Source organism: Sycon ciliatum, chromosome 4, assembly GCF_964019385.1.
Source record: "Sycon ciliatum chromosome 4, ocSycCili1.1, whole genome shotgun sequence".
Taxonomy (NCBI): domain Eukaryota; kingdom Metazoa; phylum Porifera; class Calcarea; order Leucosolenida; family Sycettidae; genus Sycon; species Sycon ciliatum.
This window is the reverse complement of record NC_088646.1, coordinates 5,391,001-5,410,538: the sequence shown is the minus strand read 5'-3', so window position 1 is coordinate 5,410,538 and position 19,538 is coordinate 5,391,001. Positions and strand designations below refer to the sequence as shown.

Below are 19,538 nucleotides of genomic sequence, written 5' to 3'. Positions count from 1 at the left end.
AGTTATAATATTGTAAGCAACGCGAGAGACGCCCGCATGAATACCAAGCCTTACCATGTGACGCAGAATTGTGATGTGCGTTCGCAGAGTTTCCAGTTGGCAGCACCGTTGGAGAAGTGTAGTTGACTGCAACGAATAAAGAAGATTGCAGTGTCAATGTACATGCAAGGTACGGTGGCACAAAATCAAACTTCCCGGATTCAGGCCCAGTGCATGCAACCAAAATCATTTGTGTGCTCAGCAACATTTCAATGATTCCACTGGCGACCCATTCCCATGTCATGAAACATAGTCAATCTATACGCCGGGGATATTCATGATTGGAGCTGATCAACTGGCTTGCCAAAAGATTACAGTAAGTTTTGTACTTCAAGTACTGATGTCCAGTGAAATAGAATCAGCAGTCCCGGTGGTAATGCAACATGACCATAGACCTCTTCTACAGTGCGGCTCAATGATATCCAGCGCCGTGCGTCAGCACACAGCAGTAGGCACCCTGCGTAGTTAGAACACAGTGCTGTACTCTGCTGCAGGGGCGCTAAATGCAGTTAGCCACGCGAGGCCACATGATACAGATTGTCAAGCAGGCAGCGTCTCCCTTACACACGGCGACGGTGACTTCACACACAAACGAGTGCGGTTCGTCGCAGCTGCGGTCATACCACATACTGTCGCTGGAGTGGATGGCAACGCAGTCCTCGTTCTTGTAGTTGTTGGGCTGACTTGGCCCCCAGTTGCTGTAGCGTGTCCGGCTCAGAGGCGTGCCATCTGCCCAGCGCCAGTAGCGTTCACGGTCCTGGTCGGAAAGGCCCATCCAGACATACTCCGACACATCTCCACGGGTGACCCTAGCAACAACACAATGGAAAAGAATGACTTCAATTGTCACTTATAACTTCGTTGCAGTGCTTCACTGCCCATGTAAAATAACTCTGCATGGAAATCAAAATGGAGAGAGATAGATAGATAGAGAGAGAGATGTGGCATACCTCCAAGTATGATGATGATAATGATGCAGCAATATGCCCCCCCCCCCCCCACACACGTGTCACAGTGTGGCAAATTTGAGTTCCTTGTTTCACATGCACATACGGTAAATGGTCACATGTGGGGAAATGGTCACATAGGGAGGATGGTCCCATATGGGGCAATGGCCACGTAAGGGGGAGTGGTCACATACTAGTTTGGGGAAATGGGCACATATGGGGGAATAGACACATAATAGGAGAATAGGCACATGATTATGGGGTTGAAATGGTCACATATGGGGAATGAGCACCTATTATCCCACATTATGGGAAAATGGGCACATATGAGTGGTGGTCACATACGGGGAATGGTCACATACGGGGAATAGTCACATGCGGGGGGGGGGGGGGGGGGGGAATAATCACATACGGGGGAATGGTCACATACGGGGGAATGGTCACATATGGTGAAATGGTCACATACAGCGAAACAGTTCCAGGTCACAGTAGTATTGCCCTATTGGAAAGGCTTCCTGTCTGAAGCCTTTCCATACTGGTACTCGATGTTCCAGTTTTGTGACACGAGAATGGCACGAGAATTAGTGTACCGCTGAGTGTACCGCTATACACGTGGTCGACACGTAGTCGATACTTTGTTGATACTTTTTTGACACGTGACCCCGTCAACGGTCTGCTTTGTGCCAATGCCACTCGGTAAACACCGATGTCGCGTACGACAAAGACGACTATCCCGTACGCGAAATAGTTGAGAACTGCATGACGTGGACCTGACGGCAAGGACAACTGCGAGGAGGCCCCTTTCGGTACCCCTGACGGGAAGGAGAACTGCAGAAGTCGACGAAGTCGAACGAGGAGGCCCCTTTCCGTACCCCGTACTGCAAAGTGCCAGTGATGGATGCCTTTTGCACCTGGAACGACCCCTTAAACGCTGTCGCGGCGACTATTCCGTACGCGAAATAGTCGAGAACTGCTGACGTGGACCTTTTGCACCTGGAACGGCCCCGTAAACGCTGTCGTGTCGGCGGAGTGAATGTGCAGGGTGAAAAGAATTGCTGCAAAGACGTCCCCTCTAGGCCTTTGGAGACATCGTGGGAACTCCTTCCGGTACTATACAAACTGCTGACGTGGCCGTGGACATGTACCTGGAAACATGGTGGGACTTCATGTACATGGATACATGGTGGGAATTCCTTCCGGCACCCCCGTACCGCAAAGCCAACGGTGAAGAAGGAGAAGTGCAGACGTGCAGGAAGACGAACGAGGAGGAACCAGGACGAGCGAGCAATGGCAGGACTAGCTGGACCGTAAGTAATAGCTGAATTGTGCATGACAACTTGACATCCATGCGGCACTCGCCACTTGCCACTGCATATTTCTTGTCCACTAACAATGTCTCTCCTCTGCCCCCTGTGTGTCCACGGCCCTGTTGCTGAACTGGCCCGATCAATCGAATGTCTTCCGCAACTGGAACGGCCCAGTAAACGCTGTCGCGTCGGCGACTGAATGCGCAGGAGGGAAAATATTGCTGCGAAGACGTCTCCTCTAGACCATGGTAAGGCAACCCATTGATATGTTGCCAGTTACCTTCTACTAACACGTTATCAGGTGGAGAGTGTCTTGTACTCACGTTATCACGTCGAGAGCGTATTGTAGTAACTCTCTCTAGTCCTGTACTTCATTACGTTTAAGGTGTACGTATAACTTCTCAAAAAAATGTAATGGTCTACAGTCGTGTCGGAAGGGTACGGTGGGACTGTAGACCTGTTACCTTCTAACACGTTATCACTATATCAGGTCGAGAGCGTATTGTAGTCACTCTCTCTATTCCTGTACTTCATTACGTTTCAGGTGTACGTATAACTTTTCCAACAAAATTAATGGTTCACGTCTTCAGATAGAGAGCGTATTGCACCCACTGTCTAGTCTGTAGTGCATTGAGATTTTGTTGATCGCACATGAAAATGGATACACAGACAAAGCAGGCCAAGTACATGGCGAGATGTCGCCAGAAGAACGTCTTCAGATAGAGAGCGTATAAAGCAGGCCAAGTACATGAGAGAGTGGACGATGTGCGGATCGACACGGCCTGCGGGTACTTCATTAAAGTTACCCGTGACATAACTAGGATAAAAGTTAATCACTGCAAAGACATTGCCAAGTATGTGAGCACTTTGGACTTGACAGAAGAGTGCACGGGCGACGTTGACAAAACATACCGCGGTGACTGTCACCATCATGACCGCAGGGCACATCGCACGCAGCATCGCAGATCGTGTCGAGTTGCGCATCATAATATTGCAAAATTGCTCCTGTGCATGCAAGTGGATTTCATTGCACTTCTCAGTTTGGGAAATGCTCGATTATGACAATTCTGCATGTGAGTGCACTAGCCCTGAACATACATGTAGGTGACCCATTTGTGGTGTCTCATAGCTAGCTAGCCCTTTCCCAAAGATGCTCGCCACTTTTTTTCGGAACTTTTCGTTTTTTAGGAAGAAATCGCAACTTTCGCAACTTTCTTCATTTTCCGGAACTATTTCGCAACTTCTCCGTAACCTTGGCGCAATTGGCCCATGGCATGGGGTCAAAAGGTCAAGTCACCGACTACATGTTGCATTGTTGGACAAATACATACTCGTGCTCGCTCATTTCTCGCCTGCCTTCAGGCTCATTTCTGAGAATCAGTAGATCAACGGTAGTTACGATAATTATGTGCATTCCCTTTTCCGTGCACTGTAATGATGTTCATGTACATGTAGGATACATGCAACAGGCTACTGGCAATGTGTAAAGTGGTGGTTCACAGCAGGAAGGGGTGTACGAGTTTGCTGTCGCAGCATCGCTGCATTTCTGCTATTTCTGCTCCCTGTTTTGTAGGTTTTGCACAAGAACTCTCCAATTTTGAGTTAGTCAATTTTGAGTTGCGATATTGGCAACTTTTGAGCTTTTTCTGAAAATATGGATGCGATTTCAGCAACTAGCACTTGTTTTGGCATGGTTGCGAAAAGCATAAGTTGCGAAAAACTATGGCATCTTTGGGAAAGGGCTACTCATAGCCTACCTCACGACCTTCTGCTTTCTTTCTTCATCACTTGTATCTTGCAGGTATATCATCCCGTGACGACCACATTGAAGTCTGAATTTGAAGTGTGAAGATGCTTCAGCAACCACATCGTATTTTTCCATTGCTTTCATTGTGCTTCTACTGTGCATGTGTGTAACTTGTGGGGTAAACATGTGATGACATTGTATGCTGGCGAAACGGTCAGATGTTGTCCATGCGTCTAACGTACACCTGCATGTTCTGCATTGAAAAGGATTTGCCACTTGCAATCCTGGGACGAGTATCAGGTCAGCTTTGTCCTGTGTGGGCTGTATCAGATTGCTGTTCACTTCTCTATCTGTTGGATGTGTGACTTTCTGCAAGTTTCTGGTGTATAATGGCCACTTCCTTGCTTGTCACTTTGTATGATATTACATTCTGTATTCGCTGCTTCCATGGCGTGGTCTGCAAACTGCAATCCTTGGGCAAATGTCATGTTTGCTATGTTGTGCTTTGGCCGTCAGCTTGTCTACACGCTGTAGTTGAATTATTTTTGTTTCACAACTGACTTCCTCCAGTACGGTGGCCATTGCTTTGCATGGCATTATATATGAAGAATTTCCTGTTTGTGTCGTGTGCATGTGCGTATGTGTGCGTGGCCACGTGTGTGTGCCGTGTGCATACGCATGTTTGTGTATCTGTGTGCGGGGTAGCGAGGCGGAGAGGGCTGGTATGTATCAGTGCGTTATTGCAGTCTCATAGCTACATACAGTACATCGCGCGCGTGGTCATCATGTTAACCTTCGGGGTTGGGGTGGGGAGGGAACGGAAAAAGAACTGAAATTATCCATATAAAACCGCTCTGTGAGCGGTTCTGAAAAACCTTTACTGGTACTGCCCCGTCGTAAAAGTAAGAAATTAGAACTGGCCCATTGTTCCCCCAAATGCGAACTGATCCACCTAAATCGCGAATGACGGGACCCGAACGCACCAGTAGCACGAGGTTCCTACCTGTGGATGCAGATGGGGACGTTGGTCCGGACCATAGGCCATGTACTGTACTAGCGGTAGGTGGTGTTACCCTATGATGATTGCTGTCCTGTGCCCTCCCGACCTTGTGCTACTGGTGCGTTCGGGTCCCGTCATTCGCGATTTAGGTGGATCAGTTCGCATTTGGGGGAACAATGGGCCAGTTCTAATTTCTTACTTTTACGACGGGGCAGTACCAGTAAAGGTTTTTCAGAACCGCTCACAGAGCGGTTTTATATGGATAATAGTACAGTAGATATTGGTTATAACGTGCCCTTCTGATTTTTCACATTTTATCACTATAACCGGTATATCACTACAGGCGATTTTCAACTGCGCGCTTCATACATACACATTATACACGTGTGGGTACTCGATCGCGCTAATGTAGCGTACTGATACGTGGTGGATGCTACTGCACCTTCTCCAGTCTAGAGTGAAGAACTTCTTGGCCCAAAGGCATCATCCAGGAAGCACCAGACCAGAATACCCTATGACAACACACATGTGGCTCCAAGTCGAGACATCAGTGCCTCACACTCGTGTGTTGCTATCACTATAGACGATAATTTTTCTGCACAAAGAGGTGTTTTGAATGGTGATTCTGTATCCTTATAGCCGATTTATCGCTATATACGATATATTGGTTATAATGATAGTTTGACTGGCTTTTTCTGGTTTTGCTTTTGATATTTTCATTTTGTATCAATATAGCCGGTTTATCACTATGTCCGATGACTTTATAACCGATATCCACTGTAATTACATTGATGCTAGCAGCAGTGCATTATAGCAGGGAGCACATACTAAACCCCAAGCTCCACTCAATGGAGAGCAGAATCCATGTGGATTCTGGCTATGGGTGATACTGGCCATTGATGATCCACTATTTCGTTTTGGATGGATTGGATGGATTGGTGCAACTTTTAATAGGGACTACTAGTAAGTTTTACCGCCAGGCCTTGCACAAAAGAAAGAAGTTGCTGAGAGCTTTCCCTTTGCCCGTGTGTGAGGATGGGCGAAGGTGAGGAATATGATTGTCATCAATACACACGAACTACTATTATGCTTACATTCCGGTCACAAACTTCTGCTCTGCTTTGCTGTTGACAATGAGCAAGTCACCACCTTGCTGTGTGCAGTTGATGTATGCCTCGTCGTAACCCATACGCACATCACTGAACTCTCTGTAGCAGGATGAACCAAACTTCTTCCAGCCAGGGTTGCAGTTCAGATCTATGGCCACACAAACACGCACATGCAAACACATGTAAACAGGCAAACACACACACACACACACACACACACACACACACACACACACACACACACACACACACACACACACACACACACACACACACACACACACTTGCTGCTCTTGCTCACTGCCAAAACTGGTCACGTAGGTCTCCCCGGGAGAGGGGAGAGAGACTCAAAAGGAATCTTGGAAAGATTATTCAATTGGCTATTGAACCACCCAACTGCCGACACCCCCTGAAATCCCCAAACTAGGGTGGACTTGAACTGATCCCACTTATGGGCTCACCACACCTCAGTAAGTGGGTGAGGACAAGGTGCAGAAAAAGGATTGACGGCATCAGGGTATCCGTCCCGGGATCCAACTGCAGTTACCCCTGCCCCCAGTGAAGGTAATACTTGGTACTAGTGTGGGTGGCTAAATCAGAATGGATCTGAAATAAGCTTCACTAGCACCATTGATTACACAAGAGTTTAACAGGTATGTACACTTCAAATAGAAAGTATATGAACCCTGGAACCAACAAAGGTGGTAGGTACAACAATACACCTTCAAGCAGCCGTGCCCGTTGGCAACAGACCCAACACTATCTGGCATAAGTGTACCCACCAACCGAACTAGCTGGCACACACACACACACACACACACACACACACACACACACACACACACACACACACACACACACACACACATGCATGCATATGTACACAATACACACACGCGTACCCACACACACCCACGCATGCACACACACACACACACACACACACACACACACACACACACACACACGCCACACGGAAGGCTATGGGCACGTGATAATCATAGCCAGCCAGAGAAGGCTGCACACTTACATCAAAACAAGTTGTTCTTGAAAGAGTACCATCGCCTTACCGGTATACGGCTAGATAAAATGAGAAAACCAATGCCGTTACAACAAACACTTACTGGCAAATGGAGGCGGAGAGGTGGGCTGACCAGCACCACTTGGAATAACTGAACAAGTATAACGCCGACGATGAAGACAACAGTAGCAACAGCAACAGCGATGGTGATGATGACGACGACAGCAAGAACAACAACAGACAGTCAGAACAACATCAAGAGTTAGGAAAGATTTGGCAAAAAGAAAAGAAAAACTGCAAGTGGATGCCATCAAATTCTTCCCCGTCGTGCTTTTTGTACAATCAGCAGCTACTGCCATGCAATACAAACATTCAACTTAGTACACAGTTTGCAGGCATAGGCTAGAGGCAATTACCATAGCATTGGGGGTATGTACTCGTACATTGGTGTCAAGTGAAGTATGACCTCATGCCAAGTGAAGTATGACCTCATGCCAAGTGAAGTATGACCTCATGCTGTCGAGAACGGTAGGGGAAGACAGACTCATCAGACTCATTCTCATACCACAGTTTCCTGTCTAAAAACTTCACCTTCAACCATAATCAAAAACTTGCCAAACACCACCGTCTGTGTGTGCGTGCGTGCGTGCATCATGCAAGCGCGGATCATGCGGAATGCAATGATGCAACTACAAGAAAACAAATCTCGGCAGCTAGCAACGAGTGCATTCAGAGAAGAAGCAAACAAGTTCAGATTTAAGTAGTTTGTGATGAGCAGCAGAGACAAACATGCAGGAGAGTATAATTATATGATGAGATGGAGGCGACATTGGGAATACTCGGATTCACAATGTACGCGTGCCATCAGCTGGGTAATCAGAGTCGTCGTTGGACATCGTAAGTAGTCTTCATGATGTGGTGACATTCATGACATTCCCGACAACGAAAGTTATCTTACCCACTCTGCGATACGCTCACGGGCCTTCTCTGCTGCTTTGCGATTTGCCCGCCTAGGCTGGAACATGGTTGGAGCAGCTTCGTCCGCCATTGCCTGTTCCATAGCCGTCGCCGGTGCCGGGCGGTGTTCCATATCACCAGCCTCCCCTGCTCCGACGTCATCCACAACGTGCAGCTCGAGCGGATAGAGCTTGCTGATCGGTCTCGACAACACTGCCTTCGATTTAGCCGTCTTCAGCTTGACAGCTCTGACTTGGCCATCGACTCCAGGTAAGATTTCTACCACTCTGCCGAGTCTCCAACTTCCACGTGGCTGGCCGGTCTCTTGGATTACGACCACTTCTCCGACTGTTGGTGTCCGAGAGATGCTACTCCGTGACTGTCGGTGTTGACTCATTGATGCTTCGCGCAGAGCAGGGAGGTACTCATCTTCCCACACCTTCCATGCTACATCCAGTTGTATCTGTTGCCGTTTCCACATCCTCGTGACCTTGGCTGCTGGTGTCTCCGGACCGTCCTCCTCGTCGCTGTCCGTCTGAAAACCGGTTGCCGTTCTTCCTCCACAGAGGAAATGTGACGGTGTCAGGGGTGAGAATGAGGACACATCGTCGTCGTCAACACATGTGAGCGGCCTCGTATTGATCATGCCTTCCACTTCGGCTGTCAGGGTTGCGAGCTGGTCTAGAGTCAGGAGGCACCTTCCAAGACTCTTCCTCAAGGCTCTCTTGACAATGCTCACCAGCCTCTCGTACACACCGCCCTTCCATGGCGCAAACTCTGTTGTGAAGCTCCATTCGATATTCTCCGTTGAGAGATACGATAGCAGGTCTGGGTTGGCAAGAATCAGCTTCAGATGATCGTCTAGGACAGAGCGTACCAACTTGAACTGGGGTGCGTTGTCACACACAATAGACTTTGGCTTGCCTCGTCTCGCTGCGAACCGTCTCATGCTGTTCAAGAAGGCTGCTGCAGATAGGCCAGAGACTATGTCCAGGTGTACAGCTCGTGTGGTTAGGCAGGTTACTAGGTTGATCCATACCTTGCCTTTCTCCGTGCCGGTGCGGATCAATAGCGGTCCGAGGTAGTCAAGACCAACGTACGTGAATGGAAGTGCTCTGGTAATCCGTTCCTTGGGCCATGGGGGCATGGACGGCAACTTGAACGGACGCCCTTCGTGTCTTCGGCAAACCGAGCACTGATCCAGGATACGGCGAACGATAGCACGGCCACGTATGATCCAGAACTCTTGCCTTGTCTGGGCCAGGGTGTGTCGAACACCTGCATGCAGAAGCCGTCCATGGACTTCGCTGATGACATGCTTCGTGAACGCGTGATACGTTGGTAGCAGCTTCGGTAGTTTCTGGTCAGTTGGTAGTTCAGCGTTGCTCAGTCTTCCGGCGCATCGCAGTATGCCGTTGTCGTCGATCACAACACCAAGGTTAGCAACTGAACTGTGCTTGGCATTGGTCTTGATAGCTTTGAAGATGTCAGGGAAGGCCTCGCGTTGTACCATTCGAGTCCACCAATCTCGCGCAGCCTGTATGTCTTGTGACACGATGCCGTAGCTGTTGCTGATCTGAGAGAGACGTGGTGAGTTGGGACGCAGTTTCTTCAGGAACTTCATGCACAGAGCAGTGATTCTCAGGACCTTCCTCAAACTGCTTGCTCTCGTAAGCACGCTGCCGAGACCAGATGGAATGGTGTGTGGACTAGGTTGGTCAGTAGCACGATCGCTGCCACCAGTCACCAGGCTTGCGATATGAAGCGTTGGTGCTTGCTCCTCCTTGCTGGCTAGGTCGGATTCGTCAGCTGAGAGTGTGAGGTCCTCGTCTGGCCAGTGATCTGATGTGGTACGTAACCAGTCCGGACCGTGCCACCATGACTCCTGAAGATCGGCCACCAAACCGCCTCGGCTAGCGACATCAGCAGGGTTGCACTCTCCAGGAACATGGCGGAAGGACAAGAACTCGCCGCAAGTACGAATCTCTGACACACGGTTGGCCACGAATACGGACAGTGGCTTGGATGATTTGATCCAATGCAGAACACAACGCGCGTCCGTCCATAGGGTGATGCTGGTAAGTGGGAGATCGAGTTCATCTTTGCAGAATCGGGCTGCCCGTGAACCAATCGTCACGCCAAGTAGTTCCAGCCGTGGCAGGGTGAGACCGTTAGGCTTGCCGTCCTTGGACTTCAGCGGTGCAAGACGTGTCTTGCCGAAGAGGAGCTCACAGGTTGTCATCATGGCTATGGTTGTGCGGAGGTAGACCACAGTTGCAAAGCCCAGTTGTGACGCATCGGTGAAGACGTGTAGCTGGTAGGTAGCATCGGTTCCATTAGCAATTGGGTTGATTTGCCTGGGGAACGATAACGAGCTGACCTCGCTCGAGGCTGCATGGAGGGTCAGCCAGGTGTCCAGTAGGTGTCCAGTCAAGACAGTGTCCCAGTCCATACCAGCTTGCCACAGAGAGCGTAAGAAGACCTTGATACGAAATGTGACCGGAGCAACCAGTCCCAATGGATCGTACAATGATGCAGCATACTTCAGGACAGCGCGCTTAGTCCAAACCGGGTCGGTGCTGGGTTGGGTTCGAGGACAAGCGAGCTGTAGACTGTCATCCTTGGTGTGCCACGTGATTCCAAGAACGTTGACACTGTCGCCCTGTGCCCTTTCCTTGGCATCCATAGCTGTCGTAGCGTGGCTGTTGTTAGATGCCCACTCACGTAGCCGCATGGACGAGCGAGAGAATACGGATGTAGTTCGGTTGCACATATCGTACCCTTCTTCCGGGGTGTCGACACCGATGAATACGTTATCCACGTAGATATTGCGGGACACTAAGCGACCGACATCCGCATCTTCATCATTTGCTAGATGGTGTTGGATTGTTGCCGCTAGCAGAAATGGACTGCTCACGATGCCGAACGGTACTCTCCGAAACCGATAGACCGCGATGTTGTCCGGAGTTGCTGTGGGATTAGTTGGATCGCGATACCATAGGAAGCGTGTCACGTCCCGGTCTGGCGGCCAGATGTCAAGTTGCAAGAATGCCTTCTCGATATCGGCTACCAGCAGAATGGGTGTGATGCGGAGTCGCATAAGAACTCCGGCAAGGTTGGGGAGCAACACGGGTCCACGTAGCAGACAGTTGTTCAAGCTCTTGTTGTGACGTCGTGCCTTGGCCGAGGCATCATAAACGACACGCAACTTGGTCGTCGTCTTCGTTGGAGTTAGAACTGGCTGGTGGGGTAGATAATGGAGTTGCGGACCAGTGACAGAATCCGGTGTCATCTGCTCAATGATGCCCATGTCGGCTTGCTGCTGGATCACCTTGTCATACTGCTCAAGTAGTGACGAGTCGGTGCTTAGCCGCCGCGATAGAGTCCGGAACCGGCCCAACGTCAATCCGTAGTTGTCCGGGAGAAACTGCTGCTGGCCGTTCCATGGCCAGCGAACGATGTAGCGATTATCGGTGCACTCCACTGTTGAGTGGAAATGTTGCAAGGCTACGTCATCGTCTTTCACGGGAGACGGGTGCTCTATCCCAAGCGTTTCGAGGCTCCACAAATCCGGAATGGACTGCTTAAGAGGCAGAACCTCCTCGTGTGAAACGTCGGCTGCGGCTGCGATCAGAGTGGTTGCCGGTAGGGCAGTGGTGGGAGAGGTGTCCGTCTTGCCGGTGACCACGTAGCCGAGGGAGGTTGGCAGAAGGTTGAGGCCTGATGGTAGAGGTTGCACATGGCCCTGCACGAAGTCCCACAGATAATCAGACCCAATGAGTATGTCGATCTTTAGCCGTTCATCTTCGGCGTTAATCGCATCAGCTAACTGGTTGTCGTGTTGCAGTTGCTGCAAGGTCGTGATGTCGGGGTGTGCAACCGCAGGACGGAGAACCGGGTTTGTGATGTGCGGTAAGACGCTGCCTTCGATGGCCTTCGTTGTACCATCCTTGAGATGAATGAACAGGTCGGAGATCGGTACCTGTGCTGTGTGGTGTTTGGTGGCACCAAAGGTTGACACGGACAGCCATTCATGGCGAGTATGGCGCAGGGAGAGCTGCCTTGCCAAAGCCTCCGTGAAGTACGTGCGATGGCTGCCTGAATCAAGAAGAACGCGAGCGGTGGTGATTGTACCATTGTTGCCTTGCACATTCGTTGTGGCGGTTTGGAGTGTGACAGTTGATCCTGTTGCTTGCAGGAGACACGATGACTGGTCCGAAGCAACTGTCTGGTCCGAAGCAACTGCCTGACCTGGAACCTGAGTGGGTGTGCACGTAGCGGTTGTAGTGTCAGAAGCTGCCACCGCTGCCGTGGAAGATGAACCGTCAGCTCGTCGGGTGGAATGCGAACCTACACCAGATGGCTGGCGACTCTGCGAGCAGATGGTATGGTGATGGTGACTTGGGCGCTTGCACATCCGGCAGGTCTGTGTTTGCCGTCGGTAACATTCCTGGCTGCGGTGACCGGAACCCAAGCAAATAAAGCAACGACGTAGCTCCATTAATCGTTGTTTCCTGGCAGCAGAAGATGTGTAGCGTGAGCAATCGTTGTCCATATGTTGGCCATCGCAGAATATGCAACCACGACGGGAACGTTGTGGTCGTCCTTGGGTATCAGGGTGAGCTGCCAGTGCATCCGCTGTGCTAAAGAGTTGCTTTGGCTGCACTCCAACAGCGTCAGGTTTGTTCGGAGGGCCTTGGCCAGTCCGCTGGCGGAGTTGCTCTTGTAGAGTTGTGTACTTGGCCATATACTCTCGTAGAGTGGTTAGTTTCCAGGGCTGGCCGGCGTTGCTGATACCACGCCACTCCTCAAACTTGGTGGCAACCTCGAGTGGAACCTTGCCCCACAGCTTTTGGCACAGGAGACGTTGATCTGCCAACTTCTCTCCCTGTGTTTCCAGCTGTCGAAGGAGACACTCCACAGTTTCGAAACTTCGATGGATCTCCATGGGCCTGTTGGGTGGTGCCGGTAGTGCTTCCAAACGGCTGTACAGGGATGCAATGATGATCTCCGCTGAACCATACTTCGTCTTCAACAGATCCTTGACGGTGGTATAGTTTGCACTTGTCAATGAGATGCCCGCTATGGCCTTCGCCGCATCGCCGGAAAGGCAAGATTTCAGGTATGAGAACTTGCTGACATCCGCAATGGGCTGGTTGTCGATGGAAGACTGGAATCGCTCCCAAAACTCTGGCCACTCAATCACCTTGCCAGAAAAGGACGGTAGAGTCAGCTTTGGCAGCTGGACGTTGAGGCGTGATGGCTGTGGGGCAGTACTGAGGCCAGCTGCCGCGGTTGCAGCGTGGGCTGCCGCTAATGCCATGGCCTGTATCATGTCCGGGGAATTGGTTGGTGTCGGGACAGTTGGCTGGGCCTGTGTTGTATCCGTATGCTGAGCCTGAGCCACAGGGTTCTGAGTAGTAGCACTGATGTCCGTGCCTGTGGACATTGTGCTACACCTTGCCTCCACACCCGTGCTAGGGCTGTCCAGTCTGCCTGCAGCAGATTCCGTGTTGCCCGTGCCTGTTGCCGGCAATTCCTTTGATTCCAGCAGTTCGCCCGTGGGCCTGTCCGTCCCATCACTGTCCACGACCACTACCTCCTGTGTTGTATCGTGCCGGGTGGCCTTCTGGGGTGTTGCTGCCTCTGCAGCAAGCTCCGTCACCACTGGTGAATGTGTCCCTACCCCTCTATAGTCGAGTAGTGCACGTGCGTCCGACACACTTGTGCATTCGTGGTCAAAGCCATCATCCCAGGCTTCCAAATCAATTAGTGCGTCTTCCACACGCTCGTCTGCCTCGCAGTTCTCCAGCAGGGTACCAATCTGCTCGGACAGGTCGTTCACTGTGTCAATCAAGGGTAGGATTTTCTCAACATCACTCTGAAGTGACAACAGACTAACGAATTTCTCCTCCGTTTTACGGAGTTCATGTTCGATCCTCCTCCTTACTCGCGTCACCCTTCCCTTGGCCCTGCCTCGCTTCTTGACTAGGTCGTTGTAAACCACTTGGTCCAGGACGTGAGATGTGCTTTGCTTCTCAGTCGTCTGATCCAAGGACTCCTCTCCATCGTTCGTTGTTGTCTGTTCAACCTCTCCGTCCATCGTAAAAAAACGAAAGTTGTTGGACGCGTTGGTTCCAAATCCTGGTCACAGCACCATGTCGAGAACGGTAGGGGAAGACAGACTCATCAGACTCATTCTCATACCACAGTTTCCTTTCTAAAAACTTCACCTTCAACCATAATCAAAAACTTGCCAAACACCACCGTCTGTGTGTGCGTGCGTGCGTGCATCATGCAAGCGCGGATCATGCGGAATGCAATGATGCAACTACAAGAAAACAAATCTCGGCAGCTAGCAACGAGTGCATTCAGAGAAGAAGCAAACAAGTTCAGATTTAAGTAGTTTGTGATGAGCAGCAGAGACAAACATGCAGGAGAGTATAATTATATGATGAGATGGAGGCGACATTGGGAATACTCGGATTCACAATGTACGCGTGCCATCAGCTGGGTAATCAGAGTCGTCGTTGGACATCGTAAGTAGTCTTCATGATGTGGTGACATTCATGACACATGCCAAGTGAAGTATGACCTCATGCCAAGTGAAGTATGACCTCATGCCAAGTGAAGTATGACCTCATGCCAAGTGAAGTATGACCTCATGCCATGGATGCATGGTTCAGCTCCAGGAGCCGCGACATGGCCCGGTTAGTAACGGTTCGTAATCTGGACACCAGGCTGTGCAGTGAGCGGCAACAGTCCACGTCTCTCAAGACGTTGCATTCCACCCCTCTAGCACAGTACGGTGACTATTGTATCTATTTGAATTTTCAAACGAAACGGACCATATAGATCCAATGACAAGGCAGCCAAGAAGGTCCGAGTAACCCAGGCGTGTGTACTCGTCATGACAGCAAAACGTTATACTTGTGTTTGTATGTTTCTGGAATATTCTTACGTACTGCATTCAGGCAAGCAGGGGACATGATAAGATGTGTAGTTGTTGCACTATCATTTTCCTCAGCAGATGGGTTGTGTGAATCACGCTGGTTGGGTTCACACTTACTCGGGATAGCGTTAGGAAGATGGTAGTGCAATGACTACACATCTTATCATGCCCCCTACTTGCCTGAATGCAGCACGTATCAGGCCTGGCAGAAGCAATTGTTGATTGGTCCGGCCATGCCCACAGAGCCGGGCCCATCATATCCCATCCGGCTAAGCATGCACTGCGGCTAAGCTGACCAAACAGCGAGACAAATTTGAAAAACTACTTCGTTCAGTACAAGAATCTGAAGCACTCGACGAAAACCCCTCAAGTACTACAAATTACAATGTAGAATCCATCATGGCACGTGCTTTCAGGTCGCGCGACTCGCGCCACAGGCCCACCGGCCCACAGGCCACAGCTAGCCCTCAAGCGCGCACGCGTGCACGGCAAGATCAGAGCGAGATCGCAAGTACGCGTACATGTACAATCGATGATCACAACATGACGTTACTGCGTCCTAAAAAAATCGTCGATGGCCGAAAAGTTGGTCCGGCCATGGCCGGACCGACCGGAGTGGTTCTGCCGGCCATGCGTATGTTTGTGCAGACATTGGCCCCAAAGAACTTACACCGCGAGAAGCCGCAGATGTACGGCAGCACGTTAGAACAGGCCTGGTCGTTCCAGCCGTAGCCGCTGTCAATGCGGATCTCCACGCAGTCCTGGGTGTTACGCCAGTTGTTTGGCTGATCCTGCAGCGACATGGGAATGAGTAGCAGATGGGTATAATTATACATGTGTAGGCAGTCAGACTCCACTTGAAGTAACCGGATCGGCGATGGAACCAGGTAAAGGAAGACCGATTGCACTATATTCCATGCATTTCCAAACATCTCCGGGCATTACCCACTGGTTGGCAAGTTTACTGGATCATACAGGACTGGACAAGTGAAATATGACGGTACTTAGCTTTAAACAGCACACTGGTACCGGTATTCCGCCTCCGCCGTCACCATGGTAATCATGGTCGACGGAAGTATCCAGAGTGCGGTGTGACACATTGGATGCACTGTACCGCAGTCTCAAAGTCCCCAGAGTCACACTGATGCAAAGTACTCCAGATACGATCATGCGTGCTTCAAATACACTTCACCTGTCCAAATTTTGGTCAAGAACTAGGGGTGGGGTGGGGAGGGGTGGGGGCTCAGTTCACTGCAGTAACCACAACTCAGTAGTCATTAATTTGCTGGCACCCTACCTAGTATTTGACTACACTAAATGTTTATTGGTGCAGGAGGCAGGTTTTAAAATAAAATGGTGGCTTCACCTTTCATTTATGATATCTTGGGTTTTGTTTCCTGCCACTGAAAGAAAGCCATTTCAAGCCTCTTTTGCCTTCAGGACGGGATGATTCGACAGTCTAGTGGTCAATGCAATTTACAACACAGCCCTATGCAACCCCACGTTCTGTAGTAGATTGCGGGTTGTAGTATCATTCAGCCACACTTACAGAGGACCATCCGACATAGTCAACCGTACTGTTGTCAGTCCAGGCGAAGGATCCCTCCGTGCCACGGTCCTGAAGACCTACCCAGAACTGCGTGTTGGTGACATTGCTTGCGTTTGCTTGTGCCATCAGCATCTCTGCGATGGTCAAGTGATCCTGCATGTCCCAAAACACAGAAACACACATGCATGCATGCGCATACACACACACACACACACACACACCTTGACCTTTGACCTTTGACGCCCATCGCCGGAGGCGATGATAGCAATGCTACGGCAGAAGCCATAGCAACTTGTGCTGGGATTGCACCATTCAACAGCTTGCAAGGCTGAAGAATTGACCGTCACTATTCAGCCTGGTCTACACCATACAGCTATTTGAAGTGACCTTTTCTGGCACACACACACACACACACACACACACACACACACACACACACACACACACACACACACACACACACACACACACACACAGTAGCGCAGTGTCTTAATCTATCGCTACCCTGAGGGTCCTCTTAGCCGGCTCTTACATGGATGGTATGGCTGTGTTGATCACTGTGATCCTCAAACAGGTTTACACAGTGGTAATGCGGAGCGCCAACGTGATCACCTTTTCATTTGCTTGGATTTCACAAACATGTTTTGACCAAACTGAATGTGACGTTTCCAATCGCATTTCCCCAGCCATACAATTTCCGAGGAAAGCCGGTGTTAAAACTCTGCTTTACTACCCGCTCTAGGCGTTCAGGATGGAAGCGCTTTACTGAGAAATGCAGAGTTACTGGAACATGCCACACAATCTGGATGACTACCAGCCACCGACAGGGAGATATCATTGGTAAGAAGGGACTACTAGTGTTCAATTCAGACCCAAACTGAGAACAAACCAGTACAGCACCAAGTGAGACATGCAGGCCTTCTCTATTGCACTTATAGCAAACATCACAATCATTGTGCCTCTATCTCCTTCACCACCACGGTCTTACACTCCCTGCTGAATCCCCAAGGACGAACATTTCAAGATTCATATTTACGATTGCAGTGTAAGACCGTGGCGGTGAAGGAGATTGAGACAGTCATTATTAATTTGCTGCAGTCACAGTGGAGCCTCCACATATTGAAGTATCACAAACATTAGAGAATTAAAAGGCAGGATATAAATTGCCACATACCCGGGAAGAGTGGATACTGGCAAGGTGAGGCTGGGCACCGGTGATGCCAACATTCATTGCCTTGCACTTCCTCTCGGCATTCGAGAAGGTGTTCTTGATGGCTGTGATCGGAGTCATGACACTGTAGCACTGTGTCGGCGTGGACGTCCAACCGGCTGGGCAGTTGATCTGCTTCATACCTACAACAGTAAAATTAATAACAGAAGGCCGATGATGTAAGAGGCGTCAACAATAACTGCAGACGGATCTTACAATATTGGACAGGATCAGGGCCATGCAGGGTATGTCTATGCATGTGCGGGCTTAAAAAAAGGTACACGCCCAGTGATTAGACTGCACATTGATGTCCAAGAATGGAGCGTGCAGACTGATCCTGTATTCTGTTGTGGACATCACATACACGCCAATTAACAATGAGTTCGAAGGGCTGTGTGGTCAAAAATAGTGGGGCCAGCTTAGAGCGACATTACACCATATGACCAGCAGATCGACATCTGAAGTCCATACTGAGTACGTTGAGGCAATCCACTTTGACACTTACCTGGTGGAATGGTGAATGGAGCCACTGTGGGTGAAATGGGTGTTTGTCCTGTACAGTAGGAACAATAAGTAACAAGATCACAAACACACTGCTGATGAAGCATGCTCTTCAAGGACTCCCAGACTACAACCTTCTCTGTCACTGTGCATCACACGGCTATCTAACTGAAGTTATCCAATATCCGGACAGCTAGCTGTTTCAACATTCTAATTTTGTTCATTCGTCGATTAGGTTCACTGAGTGAGAGTTGCTGGCTTGTCTGCACTCCCGGCATCACCAGGACGAAGGGAAACGGCACCACCACACTATCGGCATCATCAGGACGAAGGGAAACGGCACCACTGCACTCCCGGCATCACCAGGACAAAGGGAAACGACACCACTGCACTCCCGGCATCACCAGGACGAAGGGAAACGGCACCACTGCACTATCGTCTTTGACCGAGGACAGTCTCTCTGAGCTCCATTAGTGGGAACTGAAAAGGTCGAAACAGCTAGCTGTCTGTCTGGCGGATATAGAGTGTTTAGTCATGTGTGTAGGGAGCGTGCAATACACGTCACACAAAAACGTTTTCCGACAGAACCCTTCCATTGACGACCATGCATGGGATAACCAAACACACTGGACTCATGTAAGAGCCACCCTGTCACCTTCCATAAAAAGAATCGGGTGAGCCAATTGCATATCTGTTATAAGAGGGACTGACTTAGAATGCGTGTTCCTCTTGCTTACCAAGCGGGTATTCACACACATAGGGTTCGTTGGCGGCACAAGAGTAATCGTTCCACGAATTCATCAGGCTTGCAGGTGGTACCAGGATAGTCTCGACGCAGTCCTGCGCACCAGAGTAGTCGTTTGGCTGCTGTGTGCTCCAGTTAGTGTAGGTGACCGGAGAACCATCGGCCCACACATACCCACCTTCATCTACACGATCGCTGAGCCCAGTCCAGAACCAGAACCAAGTCGTGTAGGCGTTGGCAGAAGAGATGAGGAATTGCTGCAGCGAAACGGAGTACATCAGTAGCACAATTCGGAGGCAGGTACCAAGGGCTGTGAACACAAACCAGGTGCCCTGATTATCCAATCCTTTCTCTTCAGTGTTGCTCTCCAAGGTGCAGTGTCTGATACAGGGGCCTGGACTGCAACACAGTCTCCTGTGGACGTTGGTAACATTTATCAGATCTTGAACATAGG

At 50.1% G+C, this 19,538-nt stretch overlaps 1 protein-coding gene across 1 annotated transcript in view; it reads right to left on the bottom strand.

The window, feature by feature from the left end:
• The window catches only part of LOC135814074 (macrophage mannose receptor 1-like), a 43,171-nt gene that overhangs the window by 1,135 nt on the left and 22,498 nt on the right, over window positions 1-19,538 (bottom strand). The window contains exons 17-25 of the mRNA XM_065327134.1: window positions 19,077-19,341; window positions 18,344-18,391; window positions 17,803-17,981; window positions 16,629-16,781; window positions 15,750-15,870; window positions 7,274-7,321; window positions 6,135-6,297; window positions 604-848; window positions 55-126 (exon numbers count right to left, since the gene is read on the bottom strand). Coding sequence (XP_065183206.1) covers window positions 55-126; window positions 604-848; window positions 6,135-6,297; window positions 7,274-7,321; window positions 15,750-15,870; window positions 16,629-16,781; window positions 17,803-17,981; window positions 18,344-18,391; window positions 19,077-19,341 — 1,294 coding nt within the window. The remainder of the gene's footprint in view (window positions 1-54; window positions 127-603; window positions 849-6,134; window positions 6,298-7,273; window positions 7,322-15,749; window positions 15,871-16,628; window positions 16,782-17,802; window positions 17,982-18,343; window positions 18,392-19,076; window positions 19,342-19,538) is intronic.